The 19,360-nt window shown below is 45.8% G+C and overlaps 1 protein-coding gene and 1 pseudogene across 1 annotated transcript; one reads left to right on the top strand and one right to left on the bottom strand.

The window, feature by feature from the left end:
* The first annotated feature begins 596 nt into the window (after positions 1-596).
* SDR9C7 (short chain dehydrogenase/reductase family 9C member 7) lies at positions 597-11,631 on the top strand. The gene is made up of 4 exons (XM_008051134.1): positions 597-1,029; positions 4,409-4,667; positions 5,317-5,480; positions 10,945-11,631. Exons 1-4 carry the CDS (start codon positions 729-731, stop codon positions 11,160-11,162), a joined length of 942 nt encoding a protein of 313 aa, XP_008049325.1. The 5' UTR covers positions 597-728; the 3' UTR covers positions 11,163-11,631.
* A 3,389-nt stretch (positions 11,632-15,020) lies between these two features.
* On the bottom strand, positions 15,021-15,831 carry LOC103252536 (annotated as a pseudogene).
* Positions 15,832-19,360: the final 3,529 nt, after the last annotated feature.

The following is a 19,360-nucleotide window of genomic DNA, read 5'->3' on the forward strand; positions in this document are numbered from 1 at the left end:
TAGTTGGGGGTCTGGCATCCCCAGGCTCCCCTACAGGAGGCCTGCTGCCTCTGGCCTCAGGACAATGAAGACATGTCCATTCTGAGCGAAATCCATTGTTTTTCATCCTTTCTCATGATTAAGACTTATGTAAGAATTCCAAAGAGTTGATGAGCTGGAACTTGTTCCTCTTGGGGTTTGGAAGGCACCGAACCAATTTTTGCTTGTTTCTGCTTAGTATCTTTCTTTGAAAATAAAAATTAAATTCACTTGCAAGTCTGCATTCATGACAAATAATTTTTATCCCTGGGTCAAGGGTAGGGCCAGGGTGGAGGATTTCGAGGGGGGTTCTCTGGGCTGAGTCCTCCTTTCTCACCTGCCCCCCTTACACCAGCCAGACGAGTCGCCTTCCATCACCAACACTGCTGTTGGGGTCTTTTCCATTCTTGACACCTTCACCCATCATGGCAGTGGGAGAGAGGGAGGCAGCCGCCAGTTCTGTCAGAGGTGACAAGTCTTCAGGTTGGACTTGAATTTCTTGCATCTGGGCTAATTGGTGTGGTGATGCATCCACCTATAAAAATTACAGAGTGGCTCACCCAGGGCGCTTCATCTATTGCAAACAGGAGAAGGGAAGAGAGCTCTTCTTCCCAGTGGGTTCCAGCATACTGCCTCTGGGGCTCAGAGGACCAGCCTCTACTACTGTCTTTCGAGCCCAGTCTTTCTGGGCCATCGAGGTCCCCTGCCCCATGGAGGCTCTCACAGACCTCTCCTTTATGTACCGCTGGTTCAAGAACTGCAATCTGGTCCGTGACCTCTCAGAGAAGTACGTCTTCATCACGGGCTGTGACTCGGGCTTTGGAAACACGTTGGCCAAGCAGCTGGTTGGTCGGGGCATGCGGGTGCTGGCTGCTTGCCTCACGGAGGAGGGGGCCCAGAAACTGCAGCAGGACACCTCCTATCAGTTGCAGACCACCCTACTGGACGTCACCAAGAGCGAGAGCATCCGGGCAGCGGCCCAGTGGGTGAGGGCACAAGTGGGAGAGCAAGGTGGGGAGAATCGCATTCTTTGGCTTTCTCAGTGTCTCTTTCTCCTCTCTCTCTCTCTCCCAAAGCCTCTGACAGGATCAGAGACCTTGATCTCGGGATGGGACAGGTGATACAGGGAAAGACTTGGGCACTGGCTCAGTCACATTGAAAGCCACCATGGTGTGTTCTGTTCGCATGGAGAGGTGGTTTCTCAAGGAAATTTTCTCTCCTGGGGGATAGGAAAGAAGTTGCTATAGGAGGTGGTGAGGGGACGGTGTGTTCTGTACGCTCAAAGCTCTAAAGATCGAGGTGCATCTCTGAGACATCAGTAGTCCTAACCATCACCTCCTATAGAAATACAAGCACATTTCTTGTTGGGGTCAGGTTGGGAAGAGGGGGAAGGAGACTGGATCCCATGCATGGATACATTTGTTCTCCTTCATGTGCCAGGCAGAGGAGAGAGAGAGATCTCTTCCTTACATCATGATGGGTGTTGATTTGATGTCAGGGCAAGTGCCTGTGTCACAGTGGCTGCTCCTATTGTGGCCTGGGTTTGGAACAAGACTGCATGGGGACTTGCCCCGGGAAGTCCCATCACACAGGGCATGGGTGTGGGAACAGGAGGAACAGGACAGCTGAGTTGCAGAAGCAGCAGTCTAGAGGAAGTCCTCACTCCTGAAAGGGGTTCATGCATGGGTGGGGGTTGCCTTGAGGTTGGGAAGAGCCAGACAGTAAGTGCTTGCTTTATTTTTCTCCTTAGCACTTATCACTAGTCAATATACAAGATATTTTACTTATTTTTCTTATTTATTGTCTGTTTCCTCTGCTAGAATAAAACTTCCTGGGGCTTTTCATCTCTCTTATCTACTGCATATCCCTAGTACCTAGAATAGTATCTGACCTAGTAGGTGCTCAATAAATATTTGTTGAGTGAACTAATTAATAAATGATCCAGCAAGAATGAGCCTTTTTCTTCAACAAGGGTGTCTCAGCCAGCTAAGTCCAGCCTTGAGCCACTTATGTTAATGACTCAGTGGGCATATTAGTTTCCTTTTGTTGCTTTAATAAATTAACACAAATGTAGTGGCTTAAAGCAACCCAAATTTATTGTAGCTCTGGAGGAGAGAACTTTAAAATGGGTCTTGGGCAACCCCCTTGGGTCCCCTCTCACTGATGGAGCTTTTCTGTCCTCTCGATAAATCCTGCTTTTAAAAAATAAAAATAAAATGGGTTTCACTGGGCTAAAATCAAGGTGTCAGCAGAGCTGTGCTGCTTCTGCAGGTGCTGGGATGAAGCCATTTCCCTGCCTTTTGTAGCTTCTGGAGGTCCTCTGCATTCCTAGGCTCATGGCCCTTCCCCCATCTTTGAGGCCTGTACAGTTGGGCAGAGTCCTTTTCACGCTTTTTCCGTCTCTGATTCTCTGGCTTCTGCCTCCTTCTTCCACTTAGAAGGGCCCTTGTTATTACATTGGGCTCACCACGCAAATCCAGACAATTCTCCCCAATTTAAAGCCAACTGATTAGCAACCTTAATTCCCATGTACTCCAACATATTCACAGGATCTAGAGATGATTAGGGTGGGGACATCTTTAGGAGGGCCATATTCTGGCCCAGGCCTCTGGGAAACATCCTTGGTCTAAAAAGCACTGGGAACTGGGGTGGAGGGGGGAGGCAGTCCTTTTTTTTATCTTTTTGAGTCATGTCTCACTCTGGAGTGCAGTGACACACTCACGGCCACAGCAGTAGCGACCTGCTGAACTCAAGGGATTCTTCCGCCTCAGTCTTCCAAGTAACTGGAACCACAGGCATGCACTGCTATGTCCAGCTTGTTTTTTGATTTATTGTAGAGATGAGGTCTCACCAGGTTGCCCTGGCTGGTCTTGAACCCCTGAGCTCAGGCAATCCTCTCACCTCAGGCTCCCAAAGTGCTGGAATTACAGGCTTGAGTCACCATGCCCAGCCGGGAGGCAGTTCTTATACGCTTTCTTGTTGCCCTTGAGAGGCCCTGGACGTGAGAGGATGGTATAGCTCTACAGTTGTTAGTGCTACTCTGGCCTCTGGTTGCTCTTGGCAGAAAAAAACAGTAATCAGGTTGTCCTGTTTCCCCAGAAAGTAGAGCATACTCGCCGGAGCCATTTACCAGGATGATCAGAGGTGGTGGTAAGGGTGCGTCCCTTCTCCAAAAGGCAGAAACCACTTAGGTTTTATAGTCTTTGGGCCTCTAAAGTCTTATTTTCTCCTCCATAAAAGAAAGAGTTCCCTCTAACTGGGAAGGTTCTGAGTCCTGCCATCCAGCTGGTCTCCTGGCTAACAAGAGGAAGGCAGGAAGATTGGGTGGCAGCGTGGACTGGTTGGGAACCCCAGACCTAGGAGGAGGGGTGGACCAGAATTGGTATTGGCATCCAGACCTGCCCTCAGGAGAGTGGAACATACTCAAAGAGTATCTTGAGGTTGAGAAGACCAATGGAGGGATAGAGGGAAGGGAAGGAACCAGGGCAGTAGATTTGGGGAATCCTTGAGGGAAAGAGCTAGGAGGGGTCCTTGAGGACCCTTTAGAGGGTTTTCCGAATGTATTCTTAGCATCAGCCTCCCTCCCGTGGAATGCTACTTGGAAGCCTGATATGTGAAAGGAGAATGCCTGCATCTGCCTGCCCTAGCAGGCTTGCAAATTACAGTCTGGAAACAACAGCTTTAGTCCAGTCTGATGAAGAACCTGAGGTCCAGAGAGGGGAAGTGGCTTGTCCAACGAAGGAGGTGGAATCAGGCCTAGAATTTGAGCTCTTCAACCTTGGGCCTCTGCGGAACTGACAATATGCCAACCTAATTTAAATATCTCCAAGAGAACCCTTTCATATTTTTCCAAAATTATTTTATTTAAATTTTATATATTTATTTGTAAATATTATTCTTTCCTCCCTGGTTTGTGATCTCCTTGAAGGATAAGACCCTGGGTTATTCATTTTATGTCTCCCTCACCCTGTGATTGGCATAACTAGAGGCATGTATGAATATGTGAATGGATAGAGGAATTAATGGCTTGATTTTGGGTAACATATGAAATGCAGTTGGTTGCACTTAGATGAATTGAGAGGGGGAAGTGGATATTAATTCCTCAGAGCCCACAGCTGAGGAGCTATTGGCCAATGCTGAATTGTAACTGGATCAGGGCCCCCAGCTAGCTGGCAGGCTTTATGTTAGTTGGGGAAAAGTGCCCCTTCAGGGAAAACTGATTATTAAAAGGTACACCTTTCTTCAGGCTGTTGTAGCCTGACCACCTGTGTCTTATGCGCCTGCTCCGTCATTCAGGGTGGCCCTGAGCTGGTAAGGAGTGGACCCTGGTCCTTTCCCAGGGACACTGCTGATTTCTGTATGGCTTTCTCTCCCTCTATATCACCCCCAGGCCTCTGGGCCCTGGTGAACAATGCTGGTGTGGGCCTGCCCAGTGGTCCCAACGAATGGCTGACCAAGGAGGACTTTGTGAAGGTGATCAATGTGAACCTGGTGGGACTGATCGAAGTGACCCTTCACATGCTGCCCATGGTCAAGAGAGCCCGGGGTAGGGTCGTCAACATGTCCAGTTCCGGTGGTCGTGTGGCGGTCATCGGTGGCGGTTACTGCGTCTCCAAATTTGGTGTTGAGGCCTTCTCCGACAGCATCAGGTGACTGGGCCCTGGTACCAAGTCACTCTGGGTGGGGATCCTGGGGGTTGGAGAGGGCTGGGAGTGACAGCATGTGGGCAGGGGAAGTCCACAGGAAGAAAGCTGAAACATTTAACAGAAGGAAGGTTAGACCTTAAGGCGCCCTCCACAAGGACCAAGAGAAGAAGGGATGAGAAGAAATGGGGTGGAGACAGGTGGCATTGGGGGCCTTCTCTTGAGCTGTCCCAGGGTGAGTGAAACTTTGTTTGGGCCTATGGGAATAGCAGAGAGAGTTCCCCAAACAGACAGACAGACCTGGGGGCAGAAGTGGATACAGGCCTGTGTAGAACCTTCACTCCATTTACCTGCAAGTGTTGGGTGTGGGACCGAGAGTGGGAGGGACCTGGTGGCAGGCAAGGCCTTGGCTTAGATTCTCTGTTGACTCCTTCCCCATTGTTTCTGCCTGATGCAGACTCCCCAGAGAAAGGGTCAGCATGGGAAAGGGTTGAGGGCCTGAGGAAGGGCTTATGTGCATGAAGGCAAGGTCAGGGCCAGGAAGAGGGACTGGGAGAGCATCACCAGGCTCCTGGAGAAACAGCCCCTCCAGGGGTGACTATCCCTGATGACTGCCATCTTGGGGCCCAGACTGAGTGCAGCTCTTCTTTCTCAGGCGTGAGCTCCACTACTTTGGGGTGAAGGTCAGCATCATTGAGCCAGGGAACTACCGGACATCCATTCTGGGCAAGGAGAACTTGGAGTTGCGCATGCAAAAGCTTTGGGAGCGGCTACCTCAGGAGACCCGGGACAGCTACGGAGAGGAGTACTTCCACATCTGTAAGTTCCTGGGGGCAGAAGGGTGTCTAAGAAGGACAGACAGGTCTCAGGGCTCACTGACCAGCTTTCGGTTTACAGATGGAGAGACAGAGGCTCAGAGGAGTTCAAGGTCACACAGTGAATGGCAGAGCTGGGGCTTGAGAATAGAGACCAAGTAGCAGAATCATAGTGGCTGGGGACATAGGGGGAGTTGAGAGAGAGGCTGCCCACTCCTGGTACCTCTCCCTAAACCATCATTATGCAAGTGAATCCGGTGAAAAGACACTGAGATGAGTATAGAGAAGTGATTGAGAGCACGGTTGCCGGAGCCAGACTGTCTGGGTTCCAATCCTGGCCCTACCATTTTCTGGCTAGGATACTTTATCTAGTCTCCGTATGCCTCAGTTTTGTCCTCTGTAAAATAGAGCTAATAACAGGGTTGCCATGAGAACTAATACATGTGAAGTGTCTTGCGCACTTTGAGCGTTTGTTAATAAAGAAGAAAATGAGCACGTGGATATTTAAAAGCAAGGGTCTCTAGGCAACCCCCTCTCTTTCCCTGAGCTAAGGATCTCCTGTGAACTTTAGGTGTTTGGGGAGGGTAGAGGCGGGGCATGTCACCTGTTGACATGCCCAAACCTTGGTACAGCAAAAATTATCTCCTGGATACATACACCAACCGAGGAAAAAGCCAAGACAGCCACTGTTTTCACTTAATACATGCTTTATTGTGAAGCTGCCACGTGTCAGACACATACAGGGTTGGGAATTAGGGTGGGCAAAGCAGTCTGCCTCCCCCCACTGCCTGTAAACTGACAGCCCAGCAGGGGAGACAGACACTAATAAAAGCACATATGTTTAATGACAAATGAGGGTAAGTGCCACAAAGGAGAAATGCAGGGCTGTGGAAAAGGAGCAGGGCTGGGAGTTGGGGCCCCGATTCAGATAATGGCTTCGGAGAGAGAGTCTCCAAGTTACTTTGAGGAAGAATAAGAGTTGGTGGTTGCTGGAAAGGGGGAAGGAGGTTTGAACAGGGACATTTTTTTCAGGGAAGGCTCTGAAGCAGGAAACTCCTTTTGAGGAAATTTAAAGAAACCAACGTGGGGAGCTGTGGGGTGGTAACTGGGTGTGCAGGATAAATTAGAGTATCAAACTACACTGTGGATGGAGGGTATGGCCTGATTTGCGATTAGAAAAGACTACTCTGGTTGCTACAGTTGTCGAGGCTAGACCTGACAGTGGTTTGGACTAGAGAGAAGGTCAAGGAGTTGGAAAGAAGTTGATGGATGCCTGGTGTATGTTAGACCTGCTGCTACTGGGGCTGAGGGAGATGGAACTCTCAAGGGTGAGTGCTGGGAACCTGGTGGATGGAGGTATCATTCATCCATTGATTTAGTGATGCCTTGGAGAATGTATTTGGAGATGCATTCCTTGGAGAAAATAATCTTTAATTCTGGAAACATTAGAATTCTGTGAGGAGAAAAAAGTCTAAGGATTTACATTAGTTGGAACTTTCTCAATTACAACTGATTGAAAATCCAACCTAGCCAGACTCGGTGGCTCAGCCTGTAATCCCACGCCTTGGGAAGCTGAGGTGAGTGAATTGCCTGAGCCCACGGGTTCGAAACCCACCTGGGCAACTTGGCAAGACCTCATCTCTACAATAAATCAAAAAATCAGCTGGGCGTGGTAGCACACGCCTGTAGTTCCAGCTACTTGGAAGGCTGAGGTGGAAGGATCGCCGGAGCCCAGCAGGTCGAGGCTGCGGTGGCCGGGAGCAGCCACTGCACTCCAGTCTGGGCGACAGAGTGAGACTCCAACTCAAAAAAAAAAAAAGAAAGAAAAGAAAATCCATCCCATATTATTTCAGCAGAAAAGGAATTTCTGACTCACATGACTAGAAAGGAGTAAGACAGGCTTCAGATGCAGTCTGATACAGGCCCAGAAAGGATGTTGTTAGGACTTGGTTTCATTCGATTTCTTGGCTCTGCTTTTTTTGTACTGACTCCAGTCTTACAAGATCTCTCTGCTGGGGTCCACGTGGCTGTAGTATCTCTCCACCTCCTCCCAGGGTGAGGTCTACCAGGAAAAAAGGGAAAGTCCTTTTCAATACCACTCCCAAAAGTCTTAATGTTTATGCCAACTTCGAGTGTCTATGGTGGCTGGATCAGAGGGACTGCAGAAAGTACCCAACCTTAAACCAATCACTGTGCCCAGGGGAATGTGAGGGTCTGATCAGCTCAGGCTGGACCATGTGCTCTGCCCAGACCAAAGGACTGAGAGTGAAGAAGGCATAGATGCCCAAAGAAAAATCTGCAGCTGCTGGAGATAAGGGGAGTAGATGTTAATGGGCCGAGGGAATAATATATATCCAGTGTGTGAACTCCCTATAACATGCTTAGCAAAGAGTGGTTCAGATTATTTATGGGGCTGCTATGAGGCTGGTTGAAGCAATTTCAGTCAGTGCCTGGAAACTTCACAAAGTCATTTTCTAAGTAAGTATTCAGTGCAGAGAGAGGTAGTAGAGTCTTTAGTGTGGTTCGTGAAACAATACATATAAAGGCAAACTTCCTGTGAAAACCACTGGCTAAAAAAGCTGGTCCTGTTATACCAAAGAAGTTGTAGGGATTGGGTTTGTATGTCATCAATTGTCATAGACATCAATCGTCCACACCACAGTGTCAGAAGATGACTTCCAGGCGGGTGTCAACTACTTTCAGATAAACGTTTTCCCCACGTGGTTATACTCTAATTTTCACTTCGGTTATCTAGTGTTTATTGGGATTCAGGGATGAGACAGTCTCCAGGAATCTAGCAGGGGAGATCTGAAAACAAATACAATACGACCTGGAGAATCCTGCAATGATGGACATGAGGACAAAACAAAGAAACAGTACGGAGACTTAATTCTGCTGTCCCAAAAGCCTCACAGAGGTGACAGTGAATGCCTTAGTGAGTTTTGAAGGATGACTAGGAGTTTACCAAATGGAAAAGAGATGGTGGGTGTTTCACGCAGAAGGAAGAGCAGGAGCAACTTTTTGGAGTCCTAACATGGCATTGCATGTTTCTAGAGGCAGCGTGGATTCAGAACTTGGACTCCCGCAGTCTCTCTAGTTATGTTACACAGCTCTCTATTTTTCAAGCATACTTCACCTCTCAAGGACTGTTAGGAATGATAAACCCATGAAGATGGGAAGTGGGGAGGGGAGCCGTGGGACAGACTGAAGAAATATTTAGGATTTTTCATACAGCACCACTGGCACAAACTCTAACAAGTAGCTGTGGCCAACCAAACAGGCCCCTGGCTTGCGAACCCCAGAACCAGGCCCCAGATTTCTCAGAGTGATTTTTAACTAGACCCCCAACAGAATCATATTGGAAATGGCTAGCTAAATGGAGCACAGTGTCCTGGGGCAGATCTAACAGACCTCACGGTGAGCCACAGACCGGTGTGTTCAGTGCTGCTTAGGAGAAGTACAGCTACTTGGCCAAGTTTCTTTTATCAACTCTGCTAGGAAGGTTATCAGAAGTTCCCCTTTCTGTCCCCCTTTCTTCTTGGGGAAGGTCTACATCAGAAGCCCAGAACCTGTCCCTGACAAAGGAAAAGGGGACAGAAATTTAGTATGGGGCCATGTGAGGGGACCAAAGTTTGGTCCCTGATACTTAATTCTCACAGTAACAAAACAATGTCCTCCTAGGTGCCCAGATCCAAAGCCCATGTCCCTCCTCATTGTCGAGGAGAGTGACAGGGCTTAAGAGCATTTCTGCCCACCTTTCCACACCATGCCCAGTAGGGTGTCCAGCACCAAGAAAACAATGAAAGAATGTGCCTCACACCACAGCTGGGGTAACCTCTAGTACCCCACTTCCTGCCTTTCAGAGCCCAGTCTCCAGCCCATCTCATCATGTCAGCTGGGCTTGACCTCTTCAGCCCACAAAGGTTTCTCTGACTCTGAGGAAGAGCACATAGGCCTGGGCATCCCAGACAATTCTTTGATCCTTGACCCTGCCAGTGGTGGACTCCATGCCAGGACCACCGTCAGAGGACAGGATGTAGCTTCCTACGACATTATTGCTCTCTAGACAGTTTGGCTTTAAGTTCTCATGGCTATGCTGGAGACCCCAAAATGTAGTTTGCCTTTTTCCTGCAGCAGTTTTCTCTCCAGGAAACAGAAAGGGTCTGGGATGAAGGGAACTTCGGTGACCCTGCCCTGACCCCAAGGAGGTGAATTCCCTGCCTGCCTAGACCATTCTCAAAGTCAGGGCAGCTTTTGCTCCTGTTCTGTTTTCTTTTTTTTTTTAATTGGAGTCTCGCTCCTTCGCCCAGGCTGGAGCGCAGTGGCACGCACCCTCACGGCCACCTAAGTGTCAACCTTCTGGGCTCCAGCAATCCTTCCACCTCAGCATTTCGAACAGCTGGAACCACAGACATGCGCTACCATGCCCAGCTATTTTTATTTTATTGTAGAGACGAGGTCTTGCCATGTTGCCCGGGCTGGTCTCAAACCCGTGGGCTCAGGCAATCCACTCACCTCAGCCTCCCAAAATTCTGACATTACAGGCTGAGCCACCAAGCCCGGCCATCCACTCTATTTTCAAGTCTTCATCCTTCTTCAGGGAAGTCTGACTCTCAGGCACCCTTTTCTCTGGAGTCCTTGGGCCTCTCATGGAAGGATGATCTCCCTGTCACAGAGTCCTGGGGCAAGGGTGCAGATGAAGGCCCCATAAGTGCACTGTATGGCCTGTTTTTGTTGGAAACTTTGGCAGACTTATCCCACTCAGGTGCTCTGTGGCCTTCTCCACACCTGTGTGCGCCATGTAAACAGAGCCAGGCCAGGTGCCTTTCTGTACCTTAGATTATTTGAGTCCACAGTGGCTTTATGACCAAGGTGAGGCAGTATTACTCATTTTTAATAACATTTTCCTCCCACGTGCTTTTGTTTAAATGTGGGGACCCTGGAAGTAAACAAAAGAAGGAGAAAATAGCCCCCAGCAGCTAGGAATCCCACCAGTCAGACAATGGTTTTATTTCCTTCCAATTTTTCTATGCTTGTTTGTGTATGTTTTCTACTCTGTCCTCTTCCACTAGCTACCCTGCTATTAATCATCTTTCTTATTCTCCAGGGCAGATATTATTATCTTTGTTTCACAGATAACGAAAGTTCAAGTTCAAGGTCATATAACTAATAAGTGGCGCAGTTACAAGGAAAACTGTGCACAGTTCTTCTCATTGCTAGTCTAAAGCAGTAGTAGGAACTTAGTATACAGATGCTGGTTCAGGAAGAGAAATAAGATTATTTATAATAACCTTATAAGTAGGTGTTTGCATAAGGGACCACGTGGAGGGTGTGGCAGACCTGCCTGAAATATTAGATCAGGACATCTGTTGCAAAGGGAGCTTGGATGGAATTCGGAAGGAAATGTCTTTTATGAAGAATAACAGAGCATTTCCTTCCCCACTCCCCCCACCCCGTTTCTCAAACAGATACTGACAAGTTAAAGAACATGATGCAGCTGGCAGAGCCAAGAATCAGAGATGTCATCAACAGCATGGAGCACGCCGTTGTTTCCCGGAGCCCCCGCGTCCGCTACAACCCTGGACTGGATGCCAAGCTACTTTACCTCCCGCTGGCTAAGTTGCCCACTCCTGTGACAGATTTCATCCTGAGCCGGTACCTCCCAAGGCCAGCGGACAGTGTTTGAGCTGGGGAGGCTCAAGGGGTGGTCAGTAGAGCGTAGAAGAAGGACTGGGAAGAAGGACTGTGGGATCACAAGAGGGGGTATCAGATATCCTGGGGGCACCAGATGCAAAGGGACACTTGGCTCAGCTAACACCCGCTGCTGGGAAATTTGCTGGTAACTGCTAACAGATGATGAGTATCTCTTCCCACCTGCTGGAGCCCCCCAGAAACCTATGGTAGGCTTTTCAGGTTCCGAGACCTGCAGCATGGTCCCAAGGACGTCTGTCATCCAATCAGGATATGGCTTTTTCTGGACCTGGAAAAGTCAAGGAGAAGAAAACCAGCTCCTGCTGAATCATGAGCCCCTTTCAGTTGCCACTGCCACTGGGAAATACTGGGGACAGTCTAAAACCAGGAGACTCTCAGCCACCTTCTTATTGGGTCTCTCAATAGGCACTAACCTCATTCTCATAATGCATTATTGAAGTATGTAGTAACCTCATTCTCATAATGCATTATTAAAGTATGAAGTTGCACAGGGAGTACAAGATGTTATCAGATAAAAGTTTAAAATATTTTCTCTCTTTATATTTCTCTATCCTTGGGTGATTGGGAGCCACATGAAATAACATTCACTTATTTAATCACCATTGATTCACTCTTCAAATATTTAGCGAGTGCCTACTACCTGCTGCAGGGATATAAAGATGATTAAACCACAGTCTTGGTTATTTATTGCTTGTTTCATTTTGTCTAACATGATATCCAGTAGCATAATTAGGAAAAACCATGATAGAAGGAACAGAAATCAGAAAACAATTTTTAGAGCTGTGAGAATCTGGAAGACGTCATCCATCAATAGTTCCCAAACTTGGCTATATGTCATAAACACCCAGTTTATTAAAAATACAATTGTCCCAGTATGAGAAAACCTGATTCAGTCGGCCTGGAATAAGGCCCAGGTATATGTATTTGTAATAAGGACCTAGATAATTCTTATGCACCTGGGTACTCAGGAACCACTGATAGTTCCACAGAATTAACTAACACTCAGAGAAGGAAGTGACCTGACCTAGGTCCCTCAGCTTAGTGACTAAAACAGGGACAGAACTCAAGCATTCAGACTTTCAGACCACAGTTCTTTTTTAGTTATGGGAAAATCAATTTCTGAAATTAGTATCATTGTCCAATAAGTCATGGAACAAAATTTTGTAAAGAGGCTTCTGGGTCATATGTGGAAAGACTCTTTTTGGATCTTGAAGAATGGTCAAATAATAAAGTTCAAATGTGAATTTTAAAATTAAAATGTCTTTAACTTGTGTCTCCTCAATGTCTGGCTGAACTTGCAAATAATAAAAGGTAATTTAAATATATCTGTAAAGACTCTTTTTTTTCCCAGATTCCAAGGGTTAGCATGTAGACATACCTTTTAGGGGGCCACCACTACAATCTGTTATTTGCAGCACTTGTATTTGGGCATCAAATTCTGAATCAGGTAGAATGCATTGAACAGCAAGTAACAGAAAAGCCAGTCCGCAGTAGCTTAGACAATAAAGAGTGAGGGCCAGCCCAGTGACTGAATGATGGCATCGAGGACATAGGCTCTTTCTACTTGTTTGCTCTGCCATCCACAGTTTGGGGTTTGTCTTTTACTGTTGTAGTGTGACTGCCAGTGACAATGAGAACTCTGTGTTTCCTCATTCACAACTTAGAGGAGAAGAAAGAGCCTGCCTTTCCATTGCATTCAAGATTGAGGAAGTTTCTTTCCCAGATCCCCCATTAAGGCCCTCCGTGAATCTCGGTGAGCCAAATTGTCCATCCCTGAATCCACCATTGACAAGGGGGTAAGTTGCCATAAATGGCTTAGATTAATCCTGGGATAGAATGGGATGCTGGGGAGTCGGTCGCAATGCCTACTGCCCTGGAAAACTCAAAAGTCGGACATGTATGCTGTTGAGAGAGTTGAACAAAGATTTTTAAAAAGTCCTTTGTTGAAGGTACAACAATTTACTAAGGATAAACTATGGCTAGGTAATATTTGGAGAGAATAATTTACACTTTTTTGTTCCTCTTTGTTTTCCTACTTATCCTTTCTCCACTAAAGTAGGGAGCCAATGTGATACTTCTTTACCTAGGGTGAGATGTTTGACAGGATCATATACATACATTTCCTGCACTCTCTCCAGTTTTAGTTTGTCCCAACCCTAATATCTTTAGAAAATTATAGAGTTTGGAGAAAGAAGCAAAAGGAAATGTGATCTGTGGTTCAGAGAAGCGGGACCTTTCCCCTAAGGCAAAAAGATTAACTCTGGCTGATTGGAGCTTCCACAGCAGAATGAACCAGAGTTCACTTTCTGGAACACCTCAGGGAGGTGACAGGACAGTCACAGCTGTATTGTGTGTTTAGGCATAGGAGAGCATGGATAACCTCACAGAAGACTCCTGGCAGAAAGGCAGTAGCAATTCACCAGATATAAAGGTCATGTAAGAACAGCAGACATCCCTCCATCTTATAATTAATAACTGAGGGGTTTTTTTCTTTTTTGTTTTTTTTGGGATTTTTGTTTTTTGTTTTCTTGTTTTTGGCATGTGGTCAGCCAAGGGCGAGCCTGCATGTTTATTTAACTTTTAGTAAAGTCAATGAAAGATATACTGGAAACTTCTTGCTTGTCCACTAATCACCCAGATGGGGCTTGGGCAGTCAAAGGAGGCTGAGGCAGGCAGAGGGCCTGAGGAGAGAGGCAGGTCCCAGCACACACACTTGCCCACCCCACGTCTTTGCTTTTCTTGCTCTGTTGAAACTGACCATGAAGGCAATGAAGCCAGATTCCACCTTGACCTTGAGCTTCTGCTCCTTCTTGAAGAATACCCTTGTAGCTTGAAACCTAGTCTACGCCGGGCTCGGTGGCTCAGCCTATAATCCCGCGCTTTGGGAGGCCGAGGTGAGTCAATTGCCTGAGCCTGCGGGTTCGAGACCCGCCTGGGCAACTTGGCGAGACCTCATCTCTACAATAAATCAAAAAAAATTAGCCGGGCGAGGTAGCGCGCGCATGTAGTTCCAGCTACTTGGAAGGCTGAGGCAGAAGGATCGCCGGAGACCAGCAGGTCGAGGCTGCGGCGGCCGGGAGCGGCCACTGCACTCCAGTCTGGGCGACAGAGTGAGACTCCAACTCAAAAAAAGAAAAAAAAGAAACCCAGTCCATAAGGGCTGTAGACTTCCTGAAGCCTTGAAGCTGGGATGAAGGAACACAACCTGGTCAACATCTGTTGGGTTTTTAATAAGAGCCATTCTGGCTGGTGTGAGAGAGTATCTCATTTGTGGTTTTGATTTGCATTTCCCTGAAAATTAGTGATGCTGAGTATTTTTGCATATGTTTGTTGGCTTCCTGTATGTCTTCTTTTGAGGAGTGTCCGTTTGTGTTCTTTGCCCACTTTTTAATGGGGTTGCTTTGTTCTTGACAATTTAAGTTCCTTGTAGCGTCTAAATATTAGTTGTCAGATGCACTATTTGTAAGTATTTTCTCCTATTCTTTGGTTGTCTGTTTACTCAACTGATAGTTTATTTTGCTGTGTAGTAGTACTTTAGTTTAATTAAGTCCCAATTGCTTTTGAGGATTTGATCATAAATTGGTTGACTATGCCAATGTCCAGAAGACTCTTTCCTAGGTTTTCCTCTAGGATTTTGTAGTTTGAGGTCTTACATTTAAGCCACTTCTTTGCCCTGACTCTTGTGCAAGCCCCCATGACGATCAGGGTCTTGTGGGCAGAGCCAGTCTTGCCAGCCAAGTCCTTGAACTCAGAAAGGGAGGAGGGCCTTGGAAATGCCTCATCCGCGGGGTACTTATTCTCAGAACTATTTGGGCACTGTGCCCACAGATGGTCAGTTTGCAGGCATAGCTGTAGCACTCTTTGCTGGTGGAAACAGAGAAGATTTGCTGGCCTTCTTGGCCTTTTTCTTTCTTTTTTTCCTTTTTGGTCCCAAGCAGCAGCCGGTCCCCGTTGGGCTTGCCTGATTCCTTCTCCTGCTTCTGGACCATAGCTCCATTGGTGGTGATAGTGGTGGTTATAGCCAAGTCGACACTGGCCACCTTCTTGGCTTCCTTTTTCCACTTCCTTTTCTTTCTTGTCTCCTTCTCCTTCCTGACAGGGCTGTGGATGGCTGACTCCTGGAGGATGTCGGATACTGACACAGCTGCCTCCCAGCACCGCTGCCACTCCTCGTCACTGTCCTCGCTGCTGCTGGAGGTAAAAGGCTGTCGCCTGCAGCAGGGTTGGGGAGAAGCTTCCTTCTCAGGGACTCCAGGAATGGACGTGAAGAAAAGGTGTAAGCCATCATCCTCTGAGGCGATTTTCTGAACTTCAGCTTTTGCTGGCTCCTTTGCTACTTCGAGACGGTAATGAAGCTGTCCAGTAGGGCTCCTAGCTTCTTGGCTACGTGGGCTTGGAACTCAAGGGTGGTCTGTAGCTCGTTGCCATCTTGTTCGTGCTCATCCACCTTGTGCCTGAGGCTTGGCTGGGAGGTTGGCAACTGGTTATTCGCAGCACCACTTTTTGGTTTCTCTGGTCTCTGCAGGTGCTTCTTCAAGTCCCAGTCTGGCATTGCCGCTTCCCCAGCACCATGCCAGCTCCTCCCCATCCCTGCTGCCGCTACTGCTTTCTGAATCGCTCGTGGCACCATTGAGCGCCACCATCTTGAGCCACTCCAGTTTTGTTTTTAATTCATGGACTTAGATTCACGTCTGCTTCAGTGTTACATTTTAGCTTCTTTCATGTTAGGACCATGACCTTTCTCATACAGCTTTTGTATTTTCCTAGAGTTTTATATTGCCTTTCCTTTTCTTGTTCACTTATTCATCCTCTTAATTATTATGTCTCCAATTTTTTCTATTTAAATTTTAAAATCAGGAATGCATGTGCAGGTTTGTTAAATGGGTATATTGTGTGATGCTGAGGTTTGGGGTCCTGTTGAACTTGTTACCCAAATAGTGAACATGATACCCAATAAATGGTTTTTCAACCCTTGCCCCTCTCCCTCTTTCCCTGCTTTGGGAGTGCCAAATGTCTGTCTTTATATCCGTGTGTTCACAGTGTTTAGTTCTCACTTATAAGTGAGAATATGTGATATCTGGGTTAGTTTACTTAGGATAGTGGCCTCCAGTTGCATCCATGTTGCTGCAAAATACTTGATTTTGTTCTTTTTATGGTTGCATAGTATTCTGTGGTGTATATGTACCACATTTTCTTTACCTAATCCATCATTGATAGGCATCTAGGTTGGTTCCATGTCTTTGCTATTTTGAATAGTGCTGCAATTAACATATGAGTGCAGGTATCTTTTTGGTAGAATGATTCATGTTCCTTCAGGTATATATTCAATAATGGGATTGCTGGGTCAAGTTGTAATTCTATTTTTAGCTCATTCTGTAATCTACAAACTGCTTTTCACAGGGACTGAACTCGTTTGCATTACCACCAGTAGCATATAAATGTTCCCTTTTCTCCACAACCTGGCCAACATCTGTTGGGTTTGTTTTTTTTTTTCTGACACTTTAGTAAGAGCCATTCTGGCTGGTGTGAGATAGTATCTCATTGTGGTTTTGATTTGCATTTTCCTGATTATTAGTGATGCTGAGTATTTTTGCATATGTTTGTTGGCTTCCTGTATGTCTTCTTTTGAGGAGTGTTCGTTTGTGTTCTTTGCCCACTTTTTAATGGGGTTGCTTTGTTCTTGACAATTTAAGTTCCTTGTAGAGCCTAGGTATTAGTTGTCAGACGGATCATTTGTAAATATTTTCTCCTATTCTCTAGTTGTCTGTTTACTCTGTTGATAGTTTATTTTGCTATGTAGTAGCACTTTAGTTTAATTAAGTCCCAATTGCTTTTGAAGATTTGATCATAAATTGGTTGACTATGCCAATGTCTAGAAGACTCTTTCCTAGGTTTTTCTCTAGGATTTTGTAGTTTGAAGTCTTACATTTAAGTCTTTAATCCATATTGAGTTAACTTTTGTATATGTTGAGGGGAAGTAGTCCAACTTCATGCTTCTGCACATAGTTAGCTAGTTTTCACAGCACCATTTACTGAACAGGATGTCCTTTCTCCTAATGGCTATTTTTGTCAACTTTGTCAAGGATCATTTGGTTGTAGCTGAGTGGTTTCATTGCTGGGTTCTTTATTCTGTTCCATTGTTCTCTGTGTCTATTTTTTGTACTGTTTGGGTTATGTGGCTTATAGCAAAGCTTGAAGTCTAGAAGTGTGAAGACACTGGCTTTGTTTTTTCTTTTTCTTTTCTTTCTTTCTTTTTTCTTTCTTTTTTTTTTTTTTTTTGCTTGCATGTGAATTTAAGTATTGCCTTTTCTAGGTCTGTGAAAAATGTTACTGGTAGTTTGATAGAGATTGTGTTAAATCTGTAGATTGCTTTGGGTAGTATGGACATCTTAACAATATTGGTTCTTCCAATCCATGAGCATTCCATATATTCTTTCATTTGTTTGTGACGTCTTTGCTATCTTTCAGCAGTGTTTTGTAGTTATCATTGTAAAGATCTTTCACCTCTTTGGTTAGATTAATTCCTAGAGTGTGTGTGTGTGTGTGTGTGTGTGTGTGTGTGTGTGTGTGTGTATCTATTGCAAATGAAATTGTGTTTTTTTATTTGGTTCTCAGTCTGCTTGTTGATGTAGAAATGTAACCAATTTTTGCACACTGTTTTTGAATCCCAAGACTTTACAGTGCTAGCAGGTTTTTAGGTATAGAATCATATAATCTGTGAAGAGAGATAATTTAACTACCTCTTTTCCTATTTGGATATCTCTTATTTCTTTCTCTTGCCTGGTTGCTCTGGGTAGGACTTCCAGTACTTCCAGTTAAATAGGAGGAGTGAGAGTGGACAATCTTGTCTCGTTCTAGTTCTTAAGGGGAATGCTTCCAACTTCTGCCCATTAAGTATGATGTTGGTTGCAGGTTTGTCATAGATGGCTCTTATTATTTGAGAAATGGTCCTTTAATGCCTAGATGTGTGAGAGTTTTTGTCAAGAAGGGATATTGATTTTTTTTTTTTTGAGTTGGAGTCTCACTCTGTCACCCAGACTGGAGTGCAGTGGCTGCTTCCAGCCACCGCAGCCTCGACCTGCTGGGCTCCGGCGATCCTTCCTCCTCAGCCTTCCGAGTAGCTGGAATTACAGGCATGCACTACCATGCCTGGCTGACTTTTGATTTATTGTAGAGATGAGGTCTCGCTGCCCAGGCAGGTCTCGAACCCGCAGGCTCAGGCAATTCACTCACTTCAGCCTCCCAAAGGCGCGGGATTATAGGCTGTGCCACTGAGCCTGGCTAGGGATATTGAATTTTATCAAATGTTTCTTCTGCATCTATTGAGATAATCATTTGGTTCCTGGTTTTACTTCTGTTTATGTGGTGAATTACATGTATTGATTTGCACATGTTGAACCAGCCTTTCATCCTGGGAAGCCTACCTGGTCATGATGAATAATCCTTGTAATCTTCTGTTGGATATAATTCGATAGTATTTTGCATCTATGTTCATTAGGGATATTGGCCTGTAGTTTTCTTTCTTTTGGGGGTCTTTGCCATTTTGAGGTATCAAGATGATACTCGATCCATAGAATGAGCTGGGGAGAAGTCTTTCCTTCTTCATTGTTTGAAATACTTTCAGTAGGATTGGTATCAGCTCTTCCTTGTGCATCTAGTAGAATTCACCTGATAAACCATTTGGCCCCAGGATTTTTTGGCAGGAAGGTTCCTATTACAAAATCAATTTGTTATCTTGTTACTGATCTGCATAGGGTTTCAATTTCTTTCTGTTTCAATATTGGGAGATTGTGTGTTTCCAGGAATTTATTCATTCATCTAGGTTTTCTAGCATACATGCATACAGATGTTTGTAATAACATCTAATAATATTCTGTATTTCTTCAGGATTCCTTGTTACATCACCTTTTTCATTTATGGCTATGTTTATTCAATTTCTCTTTGTCTTTCTCTATCACCCTGTCTCTATCTCTCTCTCACCATGTTGCCCAAGCTAATCTTGAACCCCTGGGTTCAGGCAAACCTCTCGCCTCAGCCTCCCAAAGTGCTGGGATTATGGGCTGAACCACCATGCCCAGCCGAGATCTCTTTATTTTCTTAATTTGGACATGTAACTTCCCGCTCTGCACCACTTTTATGGTATCCCAGATACTTTGGTATATTGTGTCTTTA

This window comes from Carlito syrichta, unplaced genomic scaffold, assembly GCF_000164805.1.
Source record: "Carlito syrichta isolate Samal-C Ts95f unplaced genomic scaffold, Tarsius_syrichta-2.0.1 Scaffold166458, whole genome shotgun sequence".
Taxonomy (NCBI): domain Eukaryota; kingdom Metazoa; phylum Chordata; class Mammalia; order Primates; family Tarsiidae; genus Carlito; species Carlito syrichta.

Excerpts from the sequence above, each read along its gene's own strand:
- SDR9C7 (XM_008051134.1), top strand. The coding sequence starts at position 729 with ATGGAGGCTCTCACAGACCTCTCCTTTATGTACCGCTGGTTCAAGAAC. Across the intron at positions 4,668-5,316 it reads GCCTTCTCCGACAGCATCAG|GCGTGAGCTCCACTACTTTG; the intron begins GTGACTGGGCCC and ends CTTCTTTCTCAG. Across the intron at positions 5,481-10,944 it reads AGAGGAGTACTTCCACATCT|ATACTGACAAGTTAAAGAAC; the intron begins GTAAGTTCCTGG and ends TTTCTCAAACAG.